This window comes from Oncorhynchus kisutch, linkage group LG15, assembly GCF_002021735.2.
Source record: "Oncorhynchus kisutch isolate 150728-3 linkage group LG15, Okis_V2, whole genome shotgun sequence".
NCBI classification, from domain to species: domain Eukaryota; kingdom Metazoa; phylum Chordata; class Actinopteri; order Salmoniformes; family Salmonidae; genus Oncorhynchus; species Oncorhynchus kisutch.
The window spans coordinates 67,861,474-67,874,500 of NC_034188.2; the positions used below are offsets into that span (position 1 = coordinate 67,861,474).

General features: G+C 40.9%; 1 protein-coding gene across 4 annotated transcripts in view; it reads left to right on the forward strand.

The window, feature by feature from the left end:
- The window catches only part of LOC109905747 (CD166 antigen homolog), a 67,440-nt gene extending 54,746 nt beyond the window's left edge, over positions 1-12,694 (forward strand). For 2 of the 4 annotated variants that reach the window (XM_020503310.2, XM_020503312.2), the window contains exons 3-16: positions 908-1,109; positions 1,277-1,341; positions 1,795-1,882; positions 2,168-2,326; positions 3,320-3,444; positions 3,698-3,830; positions 6,040-6,152; positions 6,482-6,608; positions 6,883-7,004; positions 8,515-8,647; positions 9,241-9,270; positions 10,799-10,910; positions 11,020-11,169; positions 11,277-12,694. In XM_020503310.2, coding sequence (XP_020358899.1) covers positions 908-1,109; positions 1,277-1,341; positions 1,795-1,882; positions 2,168-2,326; positions 3,320-3,444; positions 3,698-3,830; positions 6,040-6,152; positions 6,482-6,608; positions 6,883-7,004; positions 8,515-8,647; positions 9,241-9,270; positions 10,799-10,910; positions 11,020-11,134 — 1,524 coding nt within the window. In that variant the 3' untranslated portion in view covers positions 11,135-11,169; positions 11,277-12,694. The remainder of the gene's footprint in view (positions 1-907; positions 1,110-1,276; positions 1,342-1,794; positions 1,883-2,167; positions 2,327-3,319; positions 3,445-3,697; positions 3,831-6,039; positions 6,153-6,481; positions 6,609-6,882; positions 7,005-8,514; positions 8,648-9,240; positions 9,271-10,798; positions 10,911-11,019; positions 11,170-11,276) is intronic. The other 2 variants (XM_031790938.1, XM_031790939.1) reach the window with 1 other exon arrangement.
- The last annotated feature ends 333 nt before the right edge of the window (positions 12,695-13,027 follow it).

Here is a 13,027-nt window from a genome sequence, read left to right on the forward strand (position 1 = left end):
GCGAGCGGTTTGCTGATGTCAACGTTGTGAACAGAGTGCCCCATGGTGGCGGTGGGGTTATGGTATGGGCAGGCATAAGCTATGGACAGCAAACACAATTGCATTTTATCAATTGCAATTTGAATGCACAAAGATTCCGTGACGAGATCCTGAGGCCCATTGTCGTGCCATTCATCTGCCGCCATCACCTCATGTTTCAGCATGATGTCGCAAGGATCTGTACACAATTCCTGGAAGCTGAAAATGTCAGTTTTTCCATGGCCTGCATACTCACTAGACATGTCACCCATTGAGCATGTTTGGCATGCTCTGAATCGACGTGTACGACAGACAGCATGTTCCAGTTCCCGCCAATATCCAGCAACTTTGCACAACCATTGATGAGGAGTGGGACAACATTCCACAGGCCACAATCAATATCCTGATTAACTCTATATGAAGGAGATGTGTCGTGCTGCATGAGGCAAATGGTGGTCACACCAGATGGTTTTCTGATCCACACCCCTACCTTTTATTTAAGGTATCTGTGACCAACAGATGCATATCTGTATTCCCAGTCATGTGAAATCCATAGATTAGGGCCTAATGAATTTATTTAAATTGACTGATTTCCTTATGAACTGTAACTCAGTAAAATCTTTGAAATTGTTGCATGTTGCATTTATATTTTTGTTCAGTATATATGTATACACGTCCTCTTCAAGCTTTCAAACTTCCAGAGCAGCAACAGTGTAAAAATAATGATTAGATATTCTAAAATATCTATTAATAAGTCATAAACTAAGTCTATTTAGCTCCTTCACCATTAGTGGGTGAATGATATGTTCAATGGTTTCTATACCAAGTCCTACAGTAGTACAGCTCCGTTAGCTAGTTTTTTAATACCCAAACTGTTTTATATTTCCAGGACAATGGGGACCTGCTGACCCAGCTGAAAGACCAGGATGCCTCTGTCATAGCCACCAACCAGTACAAAGACCGTGTCAGCATGGCCGAAAACTCCAGCCTACTGATTGCTGCAGCATCACTGAAGGATGAGAAGATTTTCACCTGCATGGTGGTGGCTGGGGCTGACATCTCAGAATACCCTGTCAAACTCCTTATCCACAGTGGGTACATAAGGGCAATATTGCAGCCATACTAATGCATGCTATGGAATGGGCCTTTGAGGTGCAGGTCAATAATGTGATGTGTGATATTATGATGGTTAGCCAGAGTGATAGTGAGTGCTTTCTGAGATGCCTACAGCTTGTTAATGTTATTAACTGTTCTACAGAGGCTCCAACCAGAGTGGAGATCACAGCCCTAGCCGCAGAGCTGGAGATTGGCAAACCAACCCAGGTAGGTTCATCATATGCTTTTGCTTATGCCTACATTATATTAAGCAGGAATATCAAGGGAAATTGTTCATTGGAGATGAAGTATCTTGAGGCAAACTAAAGAAGGACGGTGCGGCTGGAATGAAGAGTGCTTTGAAGTGATCCTGATGAATTAGTAAACAGCAGAATATCCCTCCTCCAATTAAAACAACCATGGGATGGATCTAAGAGGAGGTTTAAAATGCTTTGGGCATTTCATGCTACATGGGGGGGGGGGTTCACAAATGCAGTAGATCCACCACAGATGAGAGCTAATTTGCACAGATATTTTATCAATTAAGCAACAAAAATATTGGAATTTTATTGAGCTACTTTTATAACGTAAGGATTCTTCAACCTTTCGTATGCCCTTGTGGATTGTTCTAAAATAAGATATTTCCGCTTTTTTCCTCGCTTTGTTTTATCGTCTGCACAGCTAGGGCAGTGCAGCGCCCCTGATTCCAACCCAGCTGCCAACATCACATGGTTCAAGAACAAGAAACATCTGGTGGCGGATGGGAAGGGTACGTTATTGAAGTTCTGATAGATTATTTACAAGTGGTAAACAACTGCAGGGGGCTGAAGATTGCACATTCACACATTTCACTTGTTTGGTGTGAGATTCCACAAGAACCGAGTAGTTAAATATCACCTCTCGAGCTACATATTTTCTTCAATTCTCATAAATGTGTCTGTTTCTACAGGATCCAAAATGTCAGTAACTTGGTGATCATATTATTGTTTATCTGTGTGTCGATATGCTACTCTGTAACCATACCATTTCTAATCAGTATTGTTGTAATTTTTAGGCATTATAATCAGTTCCAAAGTGAAGGTGGACGAAGTCACTGGCCTCACCACCACTTCCTCCACTCTTCAGTACACAGCTGAGAAGGGAGACACAGATGCTCTGTTCACCTGTGGGACCCTGAACGCATTGTCCTCCCCAGTCTCCTTCACTGTCACCTGTAAGTAACCAGAGAGCCACCAAACTACTCCAACTACCCAAAATAGCCCAACTACCTAAACTGCTCCAACTAACTACCCAAACTTGCCCAACTACCTAAAAGGCCCCAACTAACTAGCCAAACTGCCCCAAAGACCTAAACTGCCCAAACCAACCTCAAACTCTCTCAACTACCCTTACTACCTAAACTACCCAAGATGCCCCAGCTACCTTAACTGCCTCAACTATCCTAACTGCCTGTAACTGCCCTAACCGACACAACTTCCCTAACTGCTGTCTGTCCTAGGAAGGCTATTGATCTGCTATCAGCCTCAGCAGCCAGCAGTCAGTGTATCGACAACCAGATTGATGGCTGTTTTATTTTCAAGTTATAGTACAATCATTTGTGCCTCTATGGCTCTTTTCTTGCAGCCCAGACAGACAAGAATAATGACACAATAATGACACTAATTTAAAAATTATGTGTCCATGAGTCTGTTGTGGGAGTGATTCGGAGCGTAGCGTTCGAGGAATAGCATAGTCGATGTTATTCACTCGAAATGGCCCTTTAAATAGGACCTATCAGGGCTCGGCTGTTTGAATCCTGTTTTTAAAGAAATGTTGGCAATTTGGCTGATCTGGAGCAGCATCATTGATGTTTGAAAGGAGAATTTTGTCTAGAGCCTCAGGGTGTGGCTGCCGTTCGGCCAGCTCCGCCGCTGCATTCAAAAGCAGCCATCGCCACAGGAACACACTCAGAAATGGAGTGTACAGCCCTGAGGACGTCACTAGCTTGGCTAGTCTGCTTACTGAGATGTTCTTAGAAGCCCTGTCTGCTCAGGGTCACTGTGATGGTCTCAGAAGCCCTGTCTGCCCAGGGTCACTGTGTTTCAGGTCTCAGCCTGACTGTGTCCTCCTCCTCTCCGGCTCACTCTCTGTCTCTCCTCTCCATCTCTGCTGTTCTCTTGCTCCTGTTCTCTCTCTCCTGGTCTTTCTCTCTCTCCTCTCCCTACAGACCCCACAGAGAGGGTCAGTCTACATGTCATTTCTAAAGGGCCCCTTATGGAAGGAGACAACGTGACTCTGAAGTGCAAGGCCGACGGGAACCCACTTCCCACCAGCTTCAACTTCCACATTCAGGCAAGCTCTCAATGACATGACTCCACTATCCTCCCACACAACCAGAAACCCCACCTGGCATATGCCCTTAGTTCCTAATCTGACCCCTTTAATTACTTGCCTTCTACTGCCATTGTCCTCTTTAACCCAGTCAAACCCTACACCTGGTCAAACTCTACATGTCTTACAGCATCCACCCTGTCTGTGAAGCGCTACATTAACCTAGACTCAAGCCAATCTGAGAGTTTCTAAATGTATCCTTATGTTCCTAAAGAGAAAGGTGGTGAAGGTGGAGAACTCTGACTCCTACACTGTGACTGATGTCACACGTGACAGCACAGGGGAATACAAGTGTTCCATCATTGACAATGCCAAGATGGAAGACTCCAAGAACATTACCATCAATTGTAAGTCACACTCACTTTATCTACAGATACAGTGCCTTGCGAAAGTATTCAGCCCCCTTGAACTTTGCGACCTTTTGCCACATTTCAGGCTTCAAACATGAAGATATAAAACTGTATTTTTTTGTGAAGAATTAACAACAAGTGGGACACAATCATGAAGTGGAACGACATTTATTGGATATTTCAAACTTTTTTAACAAATCAAAAACTGAAAAATTGGGCGTGCAAAATTATTCAGCCCCCTTAAGTTAATACTTTGTAGCGCCACCTTTTGCTGTGATTACAGCTGTAAGTCGCTTGGGGTATGTCTCTATCAGTTTTGCACATCGAGAGACTGAAATTTTTTCCCATTCCTCCTTGCAAAACAGCTCAAGCTCAGTGAGGTTGGATGGAGAGCATTTGTGAACAGCAGTTTTCAGTTCTTTCCACAGATTCTCGATTGGATTCAGGTCTGGACTTTGACTTGGCCATTCTAACACCTGGATATGTTTATTTTTTAACCATTCCATTGTAGATTTTGCTTTATGTTTTGGATCATTGTCTTGTTGGAAGACAAATCTCCGTCCCAGTCTCAGGTCTTTTGCAGACTCCATCAGGTTTTCTTCCAGAATGGTCCTGTATTTGGCTCCATCCATCTTCCCATCAATTTTAACCATCTTCCCTGTCCCTGCTGAAGAAAAGCAGGCCCAAACCATGATGCTGCCACCACCATGTTTGACAGTGGGGATGGTGTGTTCAGGGTGATGAGCTGTGTTGCTTTTACGCCAAACATAACGTTTTGCATTGTTGCCAAAAAGTTCAATTTTGGTTTCATCTCACCAGAGCACCTTCTTCCACATGTTTGGTGTGTCTCCCAGGTGGCTTGTGGCAAACTTTAAACAACACTTTTTATGGATATCTTTAAGAAATGGCTTTCTTCTTGCCACTCTTCCATAAAGGCCAGATTTGTGCACTATACGACTGATTGTTGTCCTATGGACAGAGTCTCCCACCTCAGCTGTAGATCTCTGCAGTTCATCCAGAGTGATCATGGGCCTCTTGGCTGCATCTCTGATCAGTCTTCTCCTTGTATGAGCTGAAAGTTTAGAGGGACGGCCAGGTCTTGGTAGATTTGCAGTGGTCTGATACTCCTTCCATTTCAATATTATCGCTTGCACAGTGCTCCTTGGGATGTTTAAAGCTTGGGAAATCTTTTTGTATCCAAATCCGGCTTTAAACTTCTTCACAACAGTATCTCGGACCTGCCTGGTGTGTTCCTTGTTCTTCATGATGCTCTCTGCGCTTTTAACGGACCTCTGAGACTATCACAGTTCAGGTGCATTTATACGGAGACTTGATTACACACAGGTGGATTGTATTTATCATCATTAGTCATTTAGGTCAACATTGGATCATTCAGAGATCCTCACTGAACTTCTGGAAAGAGTTTGCTGCACTGAAAGTAAAGGGGCTGAATAATTTTGCACGCCCAATTTTTCCGTTTTTGATTTGTTAAAAAAGTTTGAAATATCCAATAAATGTCGTTCCACTTCATGATTGTGTCGCACTTGTTGTTGATTCTTCACAAAAAAATACAGTTTTATATCTTTATGTTTGAAGTCTGAAATGTGGCAAAAGGTCGCAAAGTTCAAGGGGGCCGAATACTTTCGCAAGGCACTGTATCTTTATCAATGTTTTAAGCTAGCTAGCATTAGTTCTTCAATTAAGTTATGTATTATCTTCAACTGAAATACTGCCAGCAATTTATTTAACAATGCTAGGCCAGCAGTGGATTCATGGGAAATACCAGCCATAATGATAGCCCATTTCCTGCTACTATAGATTGCGTTTGGAAGTGTGTGGGAAAATTACTTATCATCTAATTCATAATTAATTCTTTGTCCGGCAGTATAAAGTCATTAGGGTTATTTTTCTCAAAGGGGAACATTGTCAGAGTATATTTCCATTTGCAACCGCATCCCTCAGCAGGAAAGGACATACGGTTTGTTAGAGAGAATAAAAGCCGAGCATCTCGTCTCACGCTGTGAGGTGAAAATACTTGGAAAGCTCACGTCCTTTAATGCGTTAAATACGCTGGATCAATGCGGACGTGCTGAGGCTTCTATAGGGAGCTGATATGGTTTTCAACAGGAGTGCTGTGGCCCCTTCTCCTCGAGGCGGTTAACTGCCTGCTTACAGTGTGTCTTTCTCCTCCCTTCCTCCCTTTCAGACCTGGATATGAGTTTGAGCCCCTCTGAGAAGGTCATGAAGAGCGCCGGCGAAAGCTTGGCTCTGAACCTGCAGACCGATGCGTCTGGAGAACTCAGGGTGTCCTGGACTAAGGTAAGACTAAACAGTACCAAAGTTATTCTAAGGCCTAGATTTATGTTTTTGGTTGGAAATGGGTGATAAAACCTTATCAAAGCAATAAGATGACTTCAGCGTGTTTTTCATAATTTAAATGAATGTGAAGGGCGCCTAGTGGTTATGAGCATTGGGCCAGTAACCAACAGATCGCTGGTTCAAATCCCCGAGCCGACTACATGAAAAATCTGTCGATGCGTCCTTGAACAAGGCACTTAACCCTAATTGCTCCTGTAAGTCACTCTGGATAAGAGCGTTTGCTAAATGACCAAAAGGCAAATGTAATGGTTGATCTTATATCATTCCAGGACAATGGCAAGCTAGACAAAATGCCTAAGTTTGACAAGCTGACCTACTCTGATTCTGGAAAGTATGAGGTTGTGGTCACCATGGGCGCTCTCATCAAGAAAGCCTCTTTCGAGCTGGTCGTTGAAGGTAAAGACTTTGGGACATTTACTCAGTTAAGGCTTTTGTGCTGTTACTGATCACATTCAACACTGTTTTTCAAAGATAGATTTTTGTACCTGTTGCTAATGATAGACCTTTATTCAAAGATCCTGATTCCCCAGTAGCTGTTTCACTTCAGGGAGAGGCTTTCTCCATATTTGTTTGTGTTGTCCATACATCATGTGGTGTTGTTGCATGGCATGGTGCAATCATTTTCTTATTCGTTTTGGTGTAGCTGAGGAGGTCATGCGTCTTCTTACAGGTATTCCAGTCATCCGGCGGTTGGCCAAGCAGCGTGGCGAGGACGGCCAGCACAAGGTACTGACCTGCGAGGCTGAGGGCTCCCCCAAACCCACTGTGGCCTGGAGCGTCAACGGCACCTCGGTATGAACAAACACAGACATCTTCACTAAGGTGCCAGGACACTCCACTGACACACAGGAGGTGCCATTAGACTTGACACTCACAGGGACACTCATTATACAGACCACACATACTGTATTTATCCATCAGTTACTGTAAAATGCACAACACCCTTATCTATCCTGGAATAGCAGTAAAGACTCATAAAATCATTAGTGTATCTGGAATTTTTTCAAAGCAACACCTTGTACCATGCACCCATTTTTCTGCAGCGTGCCACCACATGAATGGAACGGAACACACAAATACTCGCCATCTTTCCGGGTGTGTTACTGCCGATATGAAAGCAGCTCCTGACCTTATAAAAACAGTCAATTTAAGCTTCCTTTTATTGGAATCTGTCAGGAAGCCAGGGAACTCTAAATCTGGGAGGTTTACAGTCAATGAACCTTTGGATGTCTTTGTAGTGAATCAGTGCTTGTGGTATTTTACTGTCCACACTATTTCAGACAGACAAACTTCCCCCATAATGTCTTTCACTATGTTACTATTTGTGACTTCCTAAGTAACTTCTCTTCTTGAAACTTTTCAGACTGACACCTCCCAAACTGATGGACTCATTGTTTTTGTAGATAGGTTTCCTTCTCTCAGAAGCACACCACGTTTATTATGCATTGGTCTGTCATGAAGACAAAGGATTTTTGTTCTTGGCGTACCTGTGTGTGCACTGATAGCACAGCTACACAATGAGCCAGCGTGAGATTGTGTGTGTGTGTGTGTGTGTGTGTGTGTGTGTGTGTGTGTGTGTGTGTGTGTGTGTGTGTGTGTGTGTGTGTGTGTGTGTGTGTGTGTGTGTGTGTGTGTGTGTGTGTGTGTGTGTGTGTGTGTGTGTGTGTGTGTGTGTGTGGTCATGTCCCATGACCACACACACACCCATTGGGTCTGCATGATTAATCCACTCCAAAGCTGCACTGACCTCTTTCGATGAATATTCTATGGCTGAGTCACTCACACACAGTAATTTAGTCACAGCTCACATTTCTGCGCATCTGGGGACAAACACACCAGTGCATTCAACGTTTAGAAAAAAAACCTGTTCACGGTAAATAGGATAAGACATCAAATGTAAGTTTAGTGCTGGCTCTTTTCATAGCAGATGCACCATATCGTATTCTTAGAAGATGTGAAATGGGTGTTGCCTGTTTGTCTGGGGGTTTCTCTAGTCCTCTGCCTCTATGCCCTGAAGATACTTCTTTTCACGAATAGGTTGAGCCTCACGAAAATACAACACCACCTCCTAGTGGTAGTACGTGAAATATACATATTTTATTTGATTCGTACAACATTCATTATGCCATGGAATAATATAAGATTCCATATATTCCTCGCAATAGAATTCTATGATATGCATCTTTGTGCTATTACTGAAGAGGAAGCAGCTATGTTCTGCATGGCATTTAAATCTCCATCAGATACACAAGATATACGATATGCCATTATACACTAACAGCTGCGTCTATTTAATTTTCAGGCTGATGAAAGTCCCTACGTCAATGGGAAGATCTCATACAAGCTGACCATTGTGCCTACAGTCAACCTGACCGTTGTCTGCACTGTGTCCAATGAGCTTGGCCAGGACACCAGGGCTATTAACGTGTCGACCTGTAAGTACAGTGTGGTGGTATGGCCTAAAATTCCCTGTCCTATCCCCTTCCTTCCTCTCTAAAGGGTAACTCACTAATCCTTGTGTGAATCTGGTCGATCACCCTCTCCCGATGCTAACAAACTCCCATGATGATTAGTAAAAAAGTATGGAAATGTTTTATGGAAGGAACCTTGCCATGGGGACCTAGTTCTTGTCTCTAGCCAACCTAAAACATGCTACTATGCATACTGGACATACTATGCATGCTCCTTGGCAATAATTTCCCTTTGGTTTCTGCAGTATCTGATTAGATAAATCAGTACAGACAGCCATATCTCATTCATCTTTGTGTTTTTGGAAAAGCATTTTTCCCTTTTTCATTCTTCTCCCTCACTTTTGGTCTGTTTGTCGGGATGCTGGACTATCCTTTCCCCCCTCTGATGTCATATTCTCAGTTTGCATGCGACCAGGAAATCTAAACAACCCACACCGTGTTACAGTCAATCTAGAGTCTAACATAGCCGATAACACACTGTCTGACCAATAACATTATACAGTATACTTAACTGATTTCTGGGTTGGACGTTAATATAACTTTATATCTGATTTCAGTATTTGAGGAGGTGAGAATGGATAAACAAGGTAAGTTGTGATGATCTTATTTAACATTTCCTGTAGCAAGAGGGAGGAGAGGAGGGATTCTGTAGAAAAATATATAAGCTTCCCAGAGAAAGTGGAATCTGCTATTGTGCATTATACCCTCCAGAGCACAATCTCAGATTAACAGCATCCACAAATTGCCCCACTGCTGAAACGCTGTTGAACAACAAGATGTGGTGCTGGGGATGTAGGAAATATTTGTTAAGATAAACATACACATTCTGAGGATCAGAAGGAGCGGAGCCACCAGCATCCTGACAATCTCTCAATGTTATCCATCCTTTAATTTGCCAATATTGTATTTATTACATGTTCACAAAGAGCAGTTCACATTTATCTAAATCATAATACAGAAGGTTACAAATTCTATAACAACCATTGAATTTTGCAGCATGAATGTGTATACAGTACCTTATTCATTCATATGTATTCATTGACATTTATACACAGGTTTGGGGAGTAACTGATTACATGTAATTAGTTACATGTAAACGGATAATTTTTTCTTCTTCTGTAATCAGTTATGTTACCAGCAAAAATATTGTAATCAGATTACAGATACTTTTTTAAAAGTAGATTATTGGATTATTTTTAAATGTAGAAAGGATGTTTTGTGAAAAAATACATTGACACCTTTCTATTTTCTTAATGAAATTCAATTCAGCATTGAAAAAAGGCACAAGTTTAACTCCATTGGCCTCCCACAGTGAAAAAGCTGAAATTCACTACTTTCGTTGATCTGCTTGCTCTGCTCCCATATTTATCCTCATGTTTTACCATTTTCTTTTGGGACTCAAGTTTGTTCCACCTGAGTGTTTTACTTGCCATTACTGTGATATGTTGTTGTTGTTTATCTACCTTAGTTGAATGCACTAACTGTAAGTCGCTCTGGATAAGTGTGTCTGCTAAATTACCAAAATGTAAGTGTTTTGCAAGTGTTCATTTTTACATTTACATTTAGGTAATTTATCACACACTCTTATCACACCATTGTCAGCAGACTTCTGATACCAATGCAGGATGAAAGGGGGACACAAAATTGTGAACCGCTATAAAATAAATGGTATAGAAAAGTATTATTATTTTATTTTTTTGTAATACAGGTCTCGAAAGTATATTGTTACCAAATACATTGGATGTAGTACTTCAGGCTGGTGAAATACAAAATACTCAAAAGTAATTGAAATACGTCCACCTTTGGTCAGAGACCACTATGATGACATACCAAATGCGTTTGATCGATCCTTTTTGTCTTCTTCTAATACCTCTTAAAAGGAAAGTAATCCAAAAGTAAGTAATCAGATTACATTACTGAGTTTGGGTAATCCAAAAGTTACGTTACCGATTACAGTTTTGGACAGGTAACTAGTAACTGTATCAGATTACATTCCAAAAGTCACCTACCTAACTCTGTTTATACATACGCAAATGTATTTTTTGCAGTCTCTTCATTTGCAGAATGTTCTCTCCTTGTGTCTGATGTTTCTCCTCTCTATCTGTGCCTTTACAGGCTCATCAGATGACAGTGACACAACAAAGTTGGTGGTGGGAGTTATTGTTGGTCTGCTCCTGGCCACTGTAGTTGTGGGTCTAGCATACTGGCTGTACATGAAGAAATCCAAGTAAGTTCATTAAATCAAAATGCCATTCATATATAGCATGTTATGGTGATGTATGTATTATTATTGGAGGGCTGTGATTTGTGTTAAACAACCTGATTTGTGTTAAAAGGCAAGGCAGCTGGAAGACTGGTGAGAAGGAAGATGGATCCACTGAGGAGAGCAAGAAACTAGAGGAGAAAATAGAGGAGAAGCTGGAGGAAAACAGCCAGAAAGTTGAGGTGTAAAGAAAAGGAATGTTTAAAGAATGAGAGAAATAAAGGTAAAGAACATGTCTTGAAAAACACATCTATTACTGTATATTAGAATATTTACTTCTTATGTTTTAGATTAAAAGATGCCGTTAACATCATCACAATTTTTCTGCAGTGCGGAAGCGGAAACTAGAAGTTTTTGCTAACTTCTGTTAAAATTTGAAAAGGGGGCATTGAACTGGATGAAGACCATTTGGATTTGGACTTATCCACAAAACTTTATTTCCTCTGAATATTGAAAGAAGAAAACTGGCGGCTAAATGAAAGGATATGTGTTGTACATAAGCCTAAATTGTCTGCTCTATGGTTAAAATGTGTTACATTTCCTTTGTAATAGTTTTTGTTTCAAGTGTTGGTTAAGAAGGATTTGGTCAAATTGAGAAAAATGCCAATTGGAGTGTTTGGCTTGGATTTAATTAACGTTATTGCTATTAGAATAACTACTGGACCATATGCCTTTTCTGTAAGGATGTGTGCATTGGCCTATACCTCCCTGACCCTCAATGCATTATAGAGGATCTGAAGGTGTTCGCCGCTGTTCCATCTCAGTTCCATATCATCAACACAACCAAACACCCATTAACACAACCGAACACAGTCAATACATTTTGTACATTTTTTATGGAACATACACTGCCATTTTGTGTAGTCTCCATTGGAAAAATAAACTGTTGAATATTTTAATGAAAGGGCTAAGGGAAGGGTATAGGCTACATAACTAGCTTTGGTTGTAACGTAATATGAGTTAAGCATTATACCAAGATGCATCACTTTGCATTGCAGGAAGTAGAAGATCTGTTGTACAAATTATTTCATGACATGTTACATGGTTCCTGTTTGTTTTTTGTACATTTTTGCCATCAAAAGTATCAGGAGATTGAGTGATGCTGTTAGGCATGCAGTACACTCTGACCATCTGTTTGTGTATCAGTGGGTTGTGTTTAGTTGGACATAACCACTACATTACCGAATATGTCTTATCTCAGTTGTGTTCATAGTGTTAAATTCTGTGCTTTTATGTCATTTTGTATGTGTAAAAAGACAAGTTGTCCAGTAGTTGCATACTTCACAATTTAGGTCAGGGTTATGAGTAGCATTTACTGAGCCTGCAAATATATCAGACCTAGATGTAATTGTGATTTGTTTAGGTTATTTTTAGCTATTTATATTGTTCAAGATTACAAGGTTAGCATCTCTGTCAGTTATATTCAATTATTCTCACAAATGTAACCACTTAGCTTTAAAGGTACTGAACAATTGATAGTAATTTCTTGCAGTTATTTGACAGTAATAATTATAATGTAAGCCATCTGTGGATTTTGAGGCTTCTGTAGATTTCTATGAGATTTACCACATATCTCATACTGTCAGCTTGCTGTTTGTGTCCTGCGTTGTAATGTGAAACCAACAAATTGGAAATAAGACCAAAGAGGGTAAATATTGCCATGCAAGTATTGTAAATACTGGTTTTTGTTTTTGTACTTTTGTTTAAAATAAAGTGTAGCCTACATTTTGAAGAATCATGTTAAATAATGTTTTGTTGACTCTGTCATTCTGCTCACAATACATCATAAAAAGTATTGCCATCAGATATCTTTGAGAATAGGTACATAAACACCCCCAAATCCCAGAGAATCAGTCTCTTTTCATTCGTATCATCCATAAATCCATATTTTACAATTGGACCACTATTGGGCATTCCTCAACACTAATAGCAGGGCACTGGTAAGTCGATTCAGAATCACACAGGACCATGATAATCAGAAATCCAGAACTGCACATAGAAAGGATGTATGCTGCCATCCATTGGCCAAAGAACATAGCACAAGGATTTGCTTCCTCATCATTCAGAGATCAAAAATGTTA